The 17,065-nt window shown below is 37.6% G+C and overlaps 1 protein-coding gene across 12 annotated transcripts in view; it reads right to left on the reverse strand.

The window, feature by feature from the left end:
- Positions 1-17,065, reverse strand: part of FILIP1 (filamin A interacting protein 1) — a 296,630-nt gene that overhangs the window by 58,045 nt on the left and 221,520 nt on the right. For all 12 annotated transcript variants that reach the window (XM_042986689.1, XM_042986682.1, XM_042986688.1 and 9 more), the window contains 2 exons: positions 7,761-7,934; positions 215-393 (listed from right to left, as the gene is read on the reverse strand). In XM_042986689.1, coding sequence (XP_042842623.1) covers positions 215-393; positions 7,761-7,934 — 353 coding nt within the window. The remainder of the gene's footprint in view (positions 1-214; positions 394-7,760; positions 7,935-17,065) is intronic.

Consider the following 17,065-nt stretch of genomic DNA (forward strand, 5'->3'; position numbering starts at 1 on the left):
CTCTGATGCTCTTTTCTTTGAACTTTTGCTTCCTTAATTGGTGAAGCCTAATTTACAAGAGTATGAGGCGTAATTTATAAGAGTAAAGCAAGGCTGTTATCTCTTAACCTTCAATGTCAACACAAAGCTGTTATTTTTCAAGCTAAGCATTAGCCCTACACTATAATTTAACCCTTACAAAAGGACTGGGCCATCTCAGTGTGGTGCTCATTACCTCTCCCGCTCCTGCTCCAGCAGGTTGGTGAAGTCGTCGCTCTTGTTCATGTAGTCAGTGTGTTTGTGCTTCTCGCTCTCTAACTCGTACACGGTGCGCCTGTGACACTTCTCTGCCAGCAGCAGCTGCTCTAGCATGCGCCGGTAGGTTTCTTTCTGTTTTTCCTCAAGTCTGTCCAGCTGAGTAAACAAACATGGGAAAGAGCTTAATATTTTATTTGATTTGCATATGACTCAAAATATTACATTAGTCTACTGATTTATTATCTGAAAGAGAGAACATTGAGTCTGGTGTTCTCTGCCATTTTCCCCATTCCCTCATTTTGTCTAGGCCAACTGGCTTTGTAAACTAGCCATAATAAGGCTGCGGTAACTTCTGGCCTTCTGGCCCTTTTTCTGTGGACAGATGTATGGTTCCTAAACTTGCAAGAGAACAAACTCTTTCACTATTTTAGTGAGATGACATAAAACCCTATACTTAGAAAGAGGATAACGGCCCTCCTGATCTCAGAAAAATTAAGAGCTCAGCATGTACATATACCAAACTTCTCCTGTGGGAAGTAATTACCATAATCACAATCTGTTTTTAAGACTTGCAGTTACTTGCATTTCTAGGAAATGTATAGGAAGGATCCACAGTCCGCTCTTTTCAAGTATGCTAAATAGAGGGAGGATTTCAGAACTTATAGAGAGCACATACCTCAGACTAAAGGAGATGTTATCAAATATTATTACAGGACTTTTTGTGCCTATTTCTCTGACCAGGCTATCTTTTTTTTATTGTTTTTTAAGTTTGTTTATTTATTTTGAGAGAGAGAGAGAACACGTGCACATGCACGAGCAGGAGAGGGGTAGAGAGAGGGAGAGACAGAATCTCAAGCAGGCTCCCAGCTATCAGCACAGAGCCTGACCTATGGCTGGATCTTATGAACTCCCTGGGAGATCATGACCTGAGCCAAGATCCAGAGTCAGACACTTAACTGACTGAGCCACCCAGGCACCCCCAGGCTAAAAGATCTTTAAGGGGTGCCTTGATTATGTTTTTAGTCCCTAGTGTCAAGCACAGTGCCTAGAACAAAGTAAGTGTTCAGTAAATGTTTGTTAAGTTGGACCAAATTTTATAATATTGATAGTTCCCTATCCTGTTCTCCTCTTCAAACTGCAGTTCAGGGTTTCTCAACTTTAGCACTACTGACAGTTTGGGCCAAATAATTCTTTATTTTGCGTGGTTGTTTTGTGCATTGGAGAATGTGTAGCAGCATCTTTGGCCTCTACCCCCCAGATGCCAGCAGAGCTGCCTCTAGTTGTGACAAACCTGTCCTCAGAAATCGCCAAATGTCTCTTGGAGGGCAAAACACTTCCACTGCCATTCACCCCAAGCTGAGAATCACTGTTTTCATTGAAACAGACATATTTAAAATCCATTCTCAATCCACTATTTACTCCCTAAAACCTAATGGGGTCACTCCATGGGTGTCAGCATCTGAATTCTTTCCCTGGGTTCTCCATGTTTGTCCCTTAGTCATACGGAAGATCTAAGTTTCCCTCTACAGTTGCATGATATCTCCATTGTGAATAGATCATTTCTGGGGCCCCAGATAAAAGATACTGTCCTGATAATCCTCAGTGTTTCCGATCAGATTTTCATCCCCCCTTTGCCAAAGAGCAGGGGATCAGACAGACTGGTAGAGAAGCCCAGGTTAACTGGTGGCTGATACCATCAAATGATACATTTGATATCATCAGGGATTACCAAATGGTACTTTTGTGTGTTCTGATAGATTTATGTAATCTTATATGAGAGAGTTCCTTCATTGGAATATCTCCCTACTATAAAATATTCTCCCTCAGGAACTCTCCTATCTTTCTACAATGTGATTTTCATCATACATTATAGAATGTGTCAAGCATTTCTAAAATACCATCATCATCATCATCATCATCATCATCATCAATGTAGAAAGAGCAGCTCTTTCCCTTTTTTGATCCTTTCTACTTATCATAGGACTCTCCTTCCTTTTGAAAGTATTTGGAAGAGCAACTTCTGCCTGCTTCTTCATACCCGCCCCCACTTCCCTAAGGAAGGAGGGGTGACTTATTTGAAACTTGTATTTGGGATAGGAAACTAGGCATAAGCAGTTTAGCCTTTTTATTTCTTATTTTTTTACTCTGCCTGCCATAAAATGGTACATCATGCTCTGAAGGCCCCAAATCTCCTTCGAGTGGTTTCTCCAAAGACTAGGAGTAAAGTAATAGAAAGCCCAGTGGTGTTTGTTCACTTATCTATTCAGACCAATACGATTACAAGCTTCAACTCATCTATCCAACTTTTGCAGTTATCCCTCAATGCCTTCAAGGAACTCTTGAGGGGAAGATGGGGGCATTATTAATTGGATAGCTAAGCTATTCAGAAAGATACACATTGTAAGGGCATCTGGAGAAAAACAGCGTATTTTGATATTAAGTGTTCTAAGGCAGCTTAGGTAGAAGATAGGCCTTAGCTTTAATATGTTCTGCCCATGTGGGCCTTTGAGATTGGTTGCTCTCAGCAGCTACAATCCTGGGGCTAGCCAACTGGAGTAGTTGCTGGGGTCTCAGTCGGCAATGTTCCACTAACCTACAGTAGCAGAGCTTGACCCCAGCAATGATTACATAATCACAAAGATAGTCTTTTTGTCTCTTAATGCATTGAAAGGATGCCGAGACACTGGTGTGTGCATTGATTTTCACTGCAGACCCAGACATTAAACTGTAAAGGTAGCAAATTCCTCTTTAGTAATAAATCATTAGTGTGTGAGGATCTAGCTTTTAATTTTAAATTCCAGATGTAAGAACCAACATAGGTAGCAAAATATCAGCTGTACAAGACCTGTGTCTTGTCATTTTGTTTGGAATTACATAGAGCTCCCAGGAGAGAACTGAGGTGGGCTAACCTCTCAGGTCTATGTGGCTTGTCTAGAAGCTCGGAAGACCAGCTCCCATAACTATGGCTCTGTAGATTCATTAATCATGTATACTATGTCCATGACTTTTGGTTTTCAGGATCCAAACTGTGGCTCAACCATAGAGGAATGCTTGCTTTTATTAATGAACAGTGAAAGTGAAATGGGAACCTATTACTTTAGAAATATAGCTCCCACTTGGACAGGTGGAAGGAAAATTGAATGAGATCATCATAACACCAAAGGCCAAAATTTACTAGGGAGAGTATACCTGGAAGTCTTATTCTACTAAATCAAGTTGATGGAGAAGTTTGAGGACTTGAGATGGAGAGAAATTTCAGCGTGTTTTAGACAAAAGAATCATGGTTCAGGAAGTGATTTTAGCCCTGTTATCAGCAGATAATACTAAGTGGAGAAGTATTAAGGGATTTAGGAAGACAGAAATCTACTAAAGAGGAAACATGATGTCTTAAAGGCCAAACTGGACTTACACAAAAGAGAAATGGATCTAAGTGCTCTTAAAGATAGGGCTATACAGAAGGGAGATATTTTAGTCATTATTGGATAAGAATGAGTGTCCAGAGGAAGTACAGATAGGAGAGCAGAGACAACAGAGCAATGTGACTCCCCCCATAGAAAAGGTACTGGGATCCAGGAAATGTTTAAGAAGCATGCTATAAAATAATTGCAGACAGTTCTTCATGAGATCAGTTGGGAGCCATTCTCTTGAAGGCTGCCACAGCTTTTCAAAGTAGATACATAAAATATAGACTGATTTAAGAATTAAATTCTGAGAAGATCAAGGTAGAAAATTTGAAGCATTATTTGGTGAGTTTCAAGGTGCCCACTAATATTGATGGGTCCTGAGTGAACATGCTCAAGAAACATAAAGATGTAGAGTTTGGCGGAAAGATGAGACAAACAAAGGGGTATTCACGTAGGACAGTAGCATAAACAGTCCAAACTTGGGATGAAGTGAAATGAGGAAAGACTCATCCTTCAGTGAGGATTATCCAACTCAAGGACATAAATGTAGGTAAGATTTGCCTTGACTAAAGTATCTTCTTGGAAGGTTCATAACTCCTTGATTTTACTTCTAGCACATAATACAGAACACAGAAGGTAATATTAGGAAAACTAATGTCTGGGTCAGAAAGCATAAGGAAAAAGAAGCAAACAAATAAAAACCACTATAAGATCCATAAAACAGTGAGAAAAAGAAGGGACCACTTGAAGAAACTAGTCAAAATGTTAACAAAAACAAGGGTCCCTGGGTGGCTAGGCTGGTAGAGTATCTGACTCTTGATTTTGGCTCAGGTCATGATCTCACAGTTTGTGAGTTTGAGCCCCACGTCAGGCTCTGCACTGACAACATGGAGCCTGCTTAGGATTCTCTCTTCCTTTCCTTCTCTGCCCTTCCTCTGCTCAGTTTCTCTCCCTCTCTCTCAAAATAAATAAATAAACATTTAAAAAACAAAACCAAAACAAAACAAAGACTCAGTTGAGTCTTCTTACTGAAGAAAAAAAGAAAACAATTAAAGAGGTTTTAAACATGCAGGCAGAAAAATAGAGAACCTAAAACAAAACCTAGGTACAGAGAAGGTGACCACTGCAAATCCCTAAACTTTTGAAAAGACAGGTATGTTTTAAATGCCACTCACTGAAGGCAAGGATAGTGCATGCAAACAGATTCCTCCCCCCAACCTAGGGTTCACCGCTTCTATTATTATTTTTAAAAAATTTTTTAACGTTTATTTATTATTGAGAGACAGAGAGACACAGAGCGTGAGCAGGGGAGGGATAGAGAGAGGGGGAGACACAGAATCTGAAATAGGCTCCAGGCTCTGAGCTGTCAGCACAGAGCCCGACGCAGGGCTCAAACTCACAGACTGTGAGATCATGACCGGAGCCGAAGTCGGTCACCCAACCAACTGAGCCACCCAGGCGCCCCTAGTTTCTATTATTACTAACCTTTGATGGTAACAGGCTCTGTCTGATGTGGACAACTGCCCCAGGCTGACCAGAATCCTGTTGTAATTAAAGATTTTCTCTGCCTATCTTCCTTCCCTTAGACATCCCCTAAGTCTCTACTTCAGTCTTGCTAAGAGTAACATGGGCCTGCATTATGCTGAGTCATTTTGCTTGAGATAAATTGACCATGGAACTGAGGATTTTCTTGCATTTTTTAAATTTATGAGTGTGAGGTTGGTATTATGATAATTCCATGTGTCCTAATAAGTCTTTGGACACTTTGATAAAAGGGGAATAGGGGGACTTTAGGGTATATTAATTAAACTTTGAAAATGCATAAGATTAAGATCCCTCAAGCTAAGCAGAATAAGAATTTGGGAAGGAAAGAAACTGAAACCTTGATTTCTTTGGAATTTTGCTGAAGAATTATGAATTTTGATATCCTGGACTTTAATTCACAAAGAAGCTCAGGGGGATTTAATATCTGCTGCTTAATTTCTCCCCAGATATTTGGCAAATGAGAGGGATCCACCACATGGGGTTCATTGTTTAACCTCTGATAAATTCCATTGAATAACCTAGCTGGGCCTAATCTGGTATGCAAATTAAAATGAGCAGTGGGTTTTTGGCTTGAGGTGCAGGATAGCTTCTAAGAAGAGCTAGACTATCTGCTCATAGTCCTAGGAGGCTATCAGAACAGTGATTGTACTGGTATCCTTGCCTCATGAAGTTGGAAGAAGGACTCCTGCTCCTTGATAATGACAACTTGATTGTTAAGTTCAAAAGGTTAAGAGACCCAAAATGTGTAGATACAAGATAAATCTTTTCTCTTTCTAGCATTCTATTTCTCCTACAAAGCAGGACTTCACCATTTTGTCAGCATTGGGAAAAGTAGTTCCTGTCCTTCTCTCTACCTCCTTACTCCTCTCTAAGGGAGGAAAACTCTTCCAACTGTGAGTTGAGGGGAGAAAGAAGTCAAAAACCATGCCCAACTTAGTTCTAAAAGGACCACCCACAGGGTGGGTATGTTCTTCTCCACAACTCTGTCCATGAGATAGGAACACTTGGGTTAGGCCTACTTTCTGAAGGTAGGTCAGAAATTCTTCTCTTTGTGTACTTTCCATATAACTCAGTGGATTAGAGGCATTGATTTTGGGTAAGTGTATGAGATTTGCAGATCTATCTCTCCTTTGAGGTGTCATCCCAAGCTCTAACTTGAGGGAAAAGAATTAGGAAACCTAAATGATATAATTTATCCAAACTGAGTTCTCCAATCCGGTGGTTATCATAATAATATTTAATGAATATTTTGACTTCATTATGTCTTTCCTCCTCAAACCCCTCCAAGTTTGGAACTAGTTAAAGGTGTAAGCAAGTATCATGCCAGCAAATATCATCCCAGCAAATGTTAATGGTTAGTATTTGTTGAGTACCTGGTATGTACCAGACACTGTGTTAAAAGTTTTACAGGCATTGCTTCATGTAATCCTCACAACAACTCTGAGATATGCACTCTTGTTACTCCCACCTGACAGATAAGGTAATAAGCTTAGAGAGCTGAAGTGACCCACCCAAAGCCATATGCAGCTAGTAACCATGGCTCTCAAACATGAAAGTGGATCCAGCCAGTTGACTGCATTCCATCATAAATCATCTCTTAATATTTTAGGCAAAGATGAAAACAAGAGCTCTGGCTTATCCTTGTTGCAGAAATTAGATAATTATGGGACCATCAATCTGTTGTAAATACTGTGTAAGCAGATCGCATCTGAGATCTGTCAAACTGAGCTGCTACAAACACTTGACATAAGATAAAAGTTAAATTATGATCAGTTGCTTCAGACTTTTAATTTCTGTGTTCTTTTTTTCATTTATGATACTAATTTTACATCTATGAATTTTTTACATGAATTCTGAAGAGTTAATATGGCTAGATCCAGCATCCATTTCCATAATTCAGCCTCTAACTTCTACTACAATGTGGGAATACTTTTAACATGTAGTATCATAGGAAATTAATAACAATAGTAAATAGTTCCTAACACAATATTATATAAAAATGATTAAATACAGCCTTCTTAGGTTTCCTTTCATCTTAAAGAATTACCCTAAGCATTCCATTGGGATTTTGCCTCAACCATTGTATGCCTCAACTCACATGAGACCATTTAATTATGATAGTCTATAAGATACTAAAACACAGTACCTTTATAAATATCAATAATAAAATATCCATCAACATAATATCAAGAATCAATTTAATTTTCTTTTACCAGTTTGATAATGATCTTCACAACTCTATGCCAAATCTGAGAAGCACTTCAAATTTTTGCACACATCACCTCTGAAAGCAATGAAAGAATAACAGGCTGCAAGAGCCTGTAACTAGCATAATCACATGAGAAGTATATTTTAGGCTTTAAGTATATTTAAGGAAATGCTTCCCAAATTCTTATCATCGAAATGTATCCACTGAAATTCATGAGTTATGTAATTACACTTTACTTCAATATTAGTGTGTCATAAAAATTTCACCTTTGAAAGAAAATGTTAGAGCTTGTAAAATGGAAGAATGTGAAGCTATCACTCTGAGGTACCCTTCTATAGGGGGACTTGTTGATGTTGTATTTTTACCTCTGAAATTGGTTTCTCATAGACATCTTCTCCTATAGATTTCTCCTGGGCTAGGATGGCGTCTCGGTGCAGGACTCGGAGCACTTTCTCTGGTTCTGCAGACCCGTAATGAGCCTCCAGAACCTCAGGCTTGGTTTTCTCCGTCTTCAGCATATGGATCACATCTTCCCTGGCCTGTGGGTAGAGTGCAGCAAGGTCAGACAGTCGACAACATAAATCACATGCCAGACTCACAAAATCAACACAAAGCTTATTGAACACATCCCCATCTCTTCGGGGCTATTGGCAAATTCACTGGGTATTTTGTTCTTATTTTTTATCAAAAGCAGATTGGCAAGCAGATACTCTGCTTCAGGTTGCTAGGAAGCAGACAAGCAGAAAAAGGGTTTGTGCTAATATTAACTACACAAAAATTGCTTTATCTAAGTAGAAAAGATTCTGAGCGCTTTTGAATCAAGGGCACCTGGGATACTTATCCCATTTCAGTGCACATGAGGTCAAGGACAATTTGAAATTTTCTAGTTTTCTATGTATACTCTCAATGAAGAATTCAAATCTGGTTTGAAATAGCACCCTGCTCTCCCCATTCTAGTTATAACTCTGTGTGTAATTAACAAAAACAGCCTTTATTAGTGATGTCCTGTTTCCCGTCAGGTGATTCATTTTGCGCAGAAACACATGGTTCAGAATTCACTTGATGCTGGGCTGAGCTTTTCAATTTAATATATTCACACCAAAGGTGACATTTAACTCCTCTAACATCCAGACAGCCAATCACATGAGTCAGATTGGTGGGGTCAAGGTTGTTCTTTGGGTTTCTCAGCAAAACTTCAGCACTTTGTTAAGCTCTTGAGAAAACCAGATGATTATAGGTTTTATATCATATTTACTCTGGAACTCATTACATAATGCAAATACCTCTGGATATATTTTCTACTGGTTAATAGTGATGAATTTTCTAGTTATGATGGAGATGGCATTTGCTAAATGGACTCCCATCTGGTCATATACTTGTTTTTCCAGTAATGGTGATGGGTATAAAGTATCCTGACTTCATGCCAACTTCTACCAAAGAACAATCTGGTTGGCAAGAGTTTCAGTCTGTGGCAATAGAATAGAGTTTTCTCCTGTGTTACACTAACTATGCGTTTGAAATTATAACCTGGCTCATTATCATAGTATTCTAAACAACAGAGCTAACTAGTTAGTCCTGGGACAGGACCATTATAAAGTTTGGTCTTTCTTGAGGTTTCTCACTTTTACTGCCTTTTCATAGTCTCCAAATTAATCTAATTCCAGATGGCTAAAGACTAATTTATTACAGAAACGTCAATAGACTGGAATTTGCAGATTTTTCCCAAGTTGTCTTTGCCACATTTACATGTGCTCATTTCAACACACAAAAAAAATGGAAAATATTAATTTTGAAGAAACTAGTAGTTCAGAATTCACGAGAAAGTTAAAGTTAGAAAATAATTTAATGGAAAGGCAATGTGTTTCCGTGCGGAGTGCAAGGACATAAGCATAGATGCAGTCAGGGTATCCTGTACAGGATCTCTGTGCAGTTTAGAAAAAAGTGCCCACTCACTCCAGGACATACAGCCCTGAGTCAGAGTGCAGCTTACCTAGCAAGGAAAGAGAGTGCTGTATGTCAACCTCTATCTATCCCTTCTGCCAGGCACTCTTATACAAGGCATAACTCCATATAGATGGTGGCAGACTGAAGGAGCATAAGGTCTGTCATTGGTTATTGGTTTTCAGGCAGATAATGAAAATAAGGAGTTTTTAGAAATGTAAATAGGTAGCTATTTCAGTTCAAAAGTTGAAGCTATGTGGTTTAAAAATATGTAAATATTGTTAGTATCTGTCTTCTGGAACAAATCTTAATTCTCTTAGAAGAAAACAGTTTCTTTTGTTCCAACTGATATGAAACACCTTTTTCTTCTTTCTGTAAAATGTGCTTATGCTTGAGTTGTATTAATTATGATATGCTGGAGCTCCTGGGTGGCTCAGTTGGTTGGGCAACTGACTTCAGCTCAGGTCATGAACTCACGGTTCATGGGTTCAAGCCCCATGTCGGGCTCTGTGCTGACAGCTTGGAGCCTGGAGCCTATTTCAGATTCTGTGTCTCCCTCTCTCTCTGCCCCTCCCCCACCAATGGGCCCTCTTTCTCTCTCTCTCTCTCTCTCTCTCTCTCTCTATCAAAATAAATAAACATTTTTTAAAAATTGTGATATGCTACATATACCACATATTTCATTCTTAGTTTAATTACCCTAGGCACTAATTACTAAAGAAAAAGAGGTTATGGTGATATAGCACTGTGAATTGTATATTTAAAACCACACTATTCATCATGAACTTACTAAAAGCTTTTTAACTGCTATAATAATCCTGGAAGGAATACAAATGTTGCCTTTAAATTACTGCTACTTAAAGTAGTTTAATATAGTAATCAATCATTATTATTGCAGTGTCTGTTTAATCAATGGGTTAATTAAATATCTATGTAATCACAATAAATTTTTAACTACTTTAAATATGATTTAATCTATGTAAATAATATTCTACATTTTGGGGATAAAACCACTTTATATCTCCATTTTGAGAAACTTCTTAATTTTTGTATAAAAGAATAAAAATTCAAAATGTAAGAAAGTTCCTGTCCTTAAACATTAACTGTTTTCACACAGAAGGTTTATCAGAAGCAAGTAGTTAAATTCTTCTTAGGGTGCTGCAGTGGTGCTAAATAGACCACTGTATTCAAATATATGTAAAAGGACCCAGAGGGAAGAAAACTTTGAAGAGGACTCTAGACAAGAGAAAAAAGAAAGGGGGGGGGGAAGAGGAGGAAGAGACTACATAAAATTGTTCAATTTATTTAGTCCTGATGATGAAGGAGAATAAATACGAGATTAGGGTATAAAAACAGACATAGAGGGGACACAGTCTTCTATTCCATCCTACATGTTCCTCTCTGTGCTAAGGGAGGTATATGGAAGCCAAGAACAAAGATGTCCCTGCAGAACTGAAACTGTACTAGATGGAGCAAGAAGTTGTCTCAACTGGCTGCATAAGGAACTGATTAAAAACATGTGGGGGCAGCAAAGAGCTACTCTACCAACAGGTAAGTGTGTGTGATTCATTTTATAAAGTCAACAGAGGGTATCTGGGTTTTTCTGGGAGAGGGGGATATGAGGGTGGGGTGGACGCAGAATAAGACACAGGACAGGTGGAGACACAACAGGTGGCATATTTCAAAAAAAGGGTTAAATCCAATCATTCATTCAATAAATATTTGTGCACATTTACTTTGAGCAATGCATTGTGTTCAGTAGTTGGAAATATAATCCTCAGAGGTTAAAGTCTGGAAGGATATGAACAAATAATTGAAAGCATTGACATGATAAGCCTTAGAATGGAGGAGATACAGGGGGCTAAGGATTTCATCTAAAAATACACTTGACTTGGATATAAGCGAAGGAAAAGTCTTCATAGAGGAAGTGACCCAAAAAACTCACAATGAGTACTTGAGCCCAGAAAATAGGGGAGTTAGGGTAAGAGTGCTCTTGGCCAAGGAAAAACTGTAGGCAAAAGCCAAACAGATGTAGATGCATGGGCTGGATCAACCTAAGTCCAGAGTGATAAATAATGGACAACTCATGAAAAGCCTTATAAACCAGGTAGAGTTTGCATTCTCTCATGGAATAGCAAGAAGCCTTAGAATTTTTAAGCAGCAAGACAGTAACATGGTCAGGTGTGTGTGCCGGAAAGATCATTCATCTTGTTAAAGGTGTTAAAAAGGAACAAATTCCAAATCAACAGGTATATTGGTGCAGCCCAGGATATGTGATTTAAAATATCTCTGTAAAACCCACAGTTAAAACCATACTCAATGGTGAAAAACAGAAATTTTCTTCAAAGATCAGAACAAGACAAGGATGTCCACTTTCACTTCTTTTATTCAACATAGTACTGGAAGTCTTTACCACAGCAATCAGACAAGAAAAAGAAATAAAATGCATTTAAATTAGTAAGGAAGAAGTAAAACTTTCACTATTTGTAGATAACATGATACTATAGATAGAAAACTCTAAAGACTTGACAAAAAAACTACTAGAATGGATAAATGAATTCAGTAAGGTCACAGGAGACAAAATCAATATAGAGAAATCTGTTGCATTTCTATTTACTAATAATGAAGTAGCAGAAAGAGAAATTAAAAAATAATCTCATTTATAATTGCACCGAAAAAAAAAGACTTAGGCATAAACTTAACCAAGGAAATGAAAGACTTGTACTCTGACAACTATAAAACACCAATGAAAGAAACTGAAGATGACCCAAACAATGGAAAGATATTCCATGCTCATGGACTGGAACAACAAATGTTGTTAAAATGTCCATACTACCAAAGCAATCTACAGATTTAATGCAATCCCTATCAAAATACCAACAGCATTTTTCACAGAACTAGAACAAATGATTCTAAAATTTGTATGGAACCACGAAAGACCTAGAATAGCTAAAGCAATCTTGAAAAGGAAGAAGAAAACTGGAAGTATCACAAACCCAGATTTCAAGATAGGCTACAAAGCTGTAGTAATCAAAACAGCATTGTATTGGCACAAAAATGGACACATAGATCAATGGAACAGAGTAGAGAATCCAGAAATAAACCCACACTTATATTGCCAATTAATCTATGACAAAGAAGGCAAGAATATGCAATGGGAAAAAGACAGTATTTTTAAAAAATGGTGTTGGGAAAACTGGACAGCCATATGCAAAAAAATGAGAATAGACCACTTTCTTATACCATATACAAAAATCAACCCAAAATGGATTAAAGATCTAAACCTGAAACCTGAAACCATAAAAATCCTAGGATGGCACAGGCAGGAATTTCTCTGACATTGGCCATAACAACATCTTTCTAGATATGTCTCTTGAAGCAAGGGAAACAAAACCAAATATAAACTATTGGGACTTCATCAAAATTAAAAGCTTCTGCATGGTGAAGGAAACAATCAATAAAACTAAAAGGCAACCTACTGGGGGAAGATATTTGCAAATGATATATCCAATAAAGGGCTAGTATCCAAAATATACAAAGAACTGATACAACTCAACACCCCCCAAAAACAAACAATCCAATTAAAAAATAGGCAGAAGACATGAACGGACATTTCTCCAAAGAAAACATCCAGATGGCCAATAGTTACATGAAAAGACGCTCAACATCATCTATCATCAGGGAAATACAAATCAAAATCACAATGAGATATCACCTCACACCAGCCAGAATGGCATATATATATATATATATATATACACACACACACACACACACACACACACACACACACACATACACACACAATGGAAAATTATTCAGCCATAAAAAAGAATGAAATCTTGGCATTTGCAACAATATGGATGGATCTAGAGAGTATAATGCTAAGTGAAATAAATCAGAGAAAGAAAAATACCATATGATTTCACTCATATGTGGAAGGTAAGAAAAAAAAATGAACAAAGGGAAAAAGAGATAAACTAAAGAGAGACTCTTAAGTATAGAGAACTGATGGCTACCTGAGGGGAGGTGTGTAGTGGGATGGATAAAATAGGTGAAGGGGATTTAAGAGTACACTTATCTTCATAAGCACTGAATAATGTATAGAATGATTGAATCACTGTATTGTACACTTGAAATGAATATAACATTATACATCAGTTACACTGGAATAAAATAAAATATCTCTACAAGTGATTTTATTTTTTTTAATGTTTATTTATTGTTGAGAGAGAGAGTGTGAGCAGGGGAGGGGCAGAGAGAGAGGCGGGCAGAGAGAGAGGTGGACAGAGGATCTGAAGGGGACTCTGTGCTGACAGCAGTGAGCCCAATGTGGGGCTCAAACTCATGAACGGTAAGATCATGACCTGAGCCAAAGTCAGAAGCTCAACCTACTGAGCCACCCAGTGCCCCTCTCTCCAGGTGATTTTAAAGCACAGCTGCACTTAAAAACCACTGCTTTAAGATGGTTAGGCCAATTCAGCACTAAAACCACTTAACATATCTGCTGTGTTAGCTCAGTCTTCTGGGCAGGGTCATCTAATTCCTAGGGACTTGCTTGCCCCAGAGGTTTCTCATGTTCTCGCTATGTTATTAGTTCCACTGATCCTTCTTCACCAAAAAATCATGGTCATTTCAGACCAGTAGCTTAAACCAGGAGACTCTCTGGAAACTATTGGAAGTGTTTGCCAGTTCTGGGCAAATAAGGGTAATTAGCTGTCCCAGTTTGCCAGATACTCAGAGGAGTAGGGCCCCACAAAGCTAGACTTTAGAAAATCAGGACAGTCCCAGGAAAATTGGGATAAGGTGGTCATCCTAGGGAAAATACAAAGTGGACAGGAGATTGGATATTCCAAAATTTCCCTGCATCTAGGAATCAGCAGCCAGTGGGGACTTAACTATACTCAGGAAATGAATTTCAGTGACGGTGTTTTCAAAACTTAGCTGCCTTTAAAGGCAAAATGCTATTATTGATGATTATGCCTGGTGACAATTTCAACTATTTTTAAACTTGTGGGAGACTTCAGTCTTTGGGAAAAACCCATAATGAGTGGTAAAAAGTGCTTAGTTCTTATGTATATGTGACATAGCTTTTTCCACACTTCTAAAATGGGAATGTATATGACTCTCGGAGGACAGGGTAAAATCGAGCTAAACAAGGTATATCTTCCTGAACCACTAAAATTACTTGAAGACTTGGGTGAGTGGGAAGTAGATTAAAACTTTTTTAAAAATTAACACAATTTTAATATTCACTTTAATGTTTAGGACTTAGAAAATATTTGCTTGAGATGGACAACTTGGGATGAATTCTTAGACTATGCCACCATGGTCCCCAGCATGGCAGTCCTCTCACTTAGGTTGAGAAGGAGCATATCTAGGTGGAGAGCTTAAGAAGCCTGTCCCTACATATGGATACTGCACACCTTGAAGAAGACATTCCTTGCCAAGAGCTGCTGACCTTAAATGGAGGATGCATTTTGAGGAAAGAAAAAATCTATTTCTATTTCTATGTCTATGGAAGAACGCCAGAACATCAATGTTCCTAAACACTCTTGCTTCTCTGTATTATTTAGTTAACTACCTAAATATGGTCCTATTGCCTCAGTAAGACAAGGAACTCTAGAAAAGATGGTCCTGGAAGACAAATGCATGCCCATCCTGTTAATGCTTTCCTATTCTGGGAACTCAATTCAATGTTCTGTATCTATTTAAATAAGTCAATTTATTAGTTTACTGCCTATTTCTTTTTTAGTCTGTGAGCTGCTTTGAGGACAAAGACATGTCTTCAGTGTCTACTAAGAGTGCCTGCTCACATGATAAGAATTCAGTAAATATTTGTTCAAATAAGTAAAGTAAAATTAAATGATGTGAAGTCAAAGAGGCATAAACTGGCACTGAAAATCTCAGAACAACCTTAACTACTTAGCCTTGTTTAAAAGATCTAAACAATTACATTTTGTGAACTTCTACTCTTTCATCTGACATTTTTGTCTACAATTTAGGAGTCATTTTGTTCTTAAGTTTATTCCAAAAGGAAAATATGTAAACAGAATAAGGAACAACAGTACATTCTACCAGAATGTTGCAACAGGAAATGGACTATCTTTAAATCTCATACAAATTGAATTATACTATTTACTCTTATTAGGTATAAGCTATAAATATAGTGGAAGAAAAAATGCTACATAGTTTATGATATTAGCTATTACTACCGAAATTAAATCCATTTTCTCTCCTGAATTTTAGAAAGCAAAGTGAACATGATTAGTAACATAACAACATACAAGGAGAAAATTCAAACATGGTTAGTTTAAATGGCCATTGGGACTAAAAGTGTATCTTTTGGTTTCTTTGGAGAAATTTCTTTCCATAAATATATGGTCAATAGTGCCTAAAAGTCTCTATACTTATGTTTATGAAAGATCACTCCTTTCTAGCACTTTAGACTGAATATCATCCAAAAGAAAGATTTCATTAAAATGTTAAAAGCAGATGCTATTTTCATGTTAAAACTTGCTATTATTATCAACATAATAGCTTGAACCTTTTATTTTTTATTTTTTTTTTTATTTTATTTTTTTGTTTTAATTTTTTTATTTTTGGGACAGAGAGAGACAGAGCATGAACTGGGGAGGGGCAGAGAGAGAGGGAGACACAGAATCGGAAACAGGCTCCAGGCTCCGAGCCATCAGCCCAGAGCCTGATGCGGGGCTCGAACTCACAGACCGCGAGATCGTGACCCGGCTGAAGTCGGACGCTTAACCGACTGCGCCACCCAGGCGCCCCAGCTTGAACCTTTTAAAGGAAAATCCCAATGATGCTTTTTCAGAAATAAAAAAAATGCATTCTAAAATGCAGTGGGGAATTCAAAGGACCCCAAAGAACCAAAACAATCTTGAAGAAGAATTATGTTGGGGGTTTCAGGCTTTCTGATTTCAAATTTACTAGAAAGCTACAGTAATCAAACAGTGTAGTACTGGCATAAATACAGACATCTACACCAGTGGGATGGAATAGAGAACACAAAAATAAATCCTCACATGTATGATCAAATGATCTTCAGTAAGAATGCCAATACCATTCAATGGGGAAAAGGACAGTTTTTTTCAACAAATGATGTTGGGAAAACTGAATATTCACATGCAAAAGAATGAAGTCCGGCCATTATCTTTCACCATATGCAAAAATCAACCCCAAATGATCAAAGATATAAATGGAAGAGCTGAAACTTTTGGAAGAAACTGTAGGGGAAAAACTTCATGATATTGGATTTTGCATTGATTACTTATATGTGACACCAAAAGCATGGCAACAGAAGAAAAAGTAGATCAATTAAACTACAACAAAATTTAAAATTTTGGTATCAAAGAACACAATCAACAGAGTGAAAAGCAACTCAGAATGGGATAAAGTATTTGCAAATCATATATCAATTATCTGTTAAGAGATTAACATCCAGAATATGCAAAGAATGCCTACAACTCAATGACAAAAACAAAAAAACAAAAAACAAAAAAAAAAAAAAACTAACAGCCTGATTAAAAAATGGACAAGGGACTTAAATAGATATCTCTCTGAGTATGATATTCAAATAGCCACCAAGCATATGAAAAAATGATCAGTTGTTACTAGTCATTAGGGAAATGCAAATCAAAACCACAGTCAGAGACCACTTTTTACCAATTAGGATGGCTATCATAAAAAAAAAAAACAAAAAACAGGAAAT

Source organism: Panthera tigris, chromosome B2 (assembly GCF_018350195.1).
Source record: "Panthera tigris isolate Pti1 chromosome B2, P.tigris_Pti1_mat1.1, whole genome shotgun sequence".
NCBI classification, from domain to species: domain Eukaryota; kingdom Metazoa; phylum Chordata; class Mammalia; order Carnivora; family Felidae; genus Panthera; species Panthera tigris.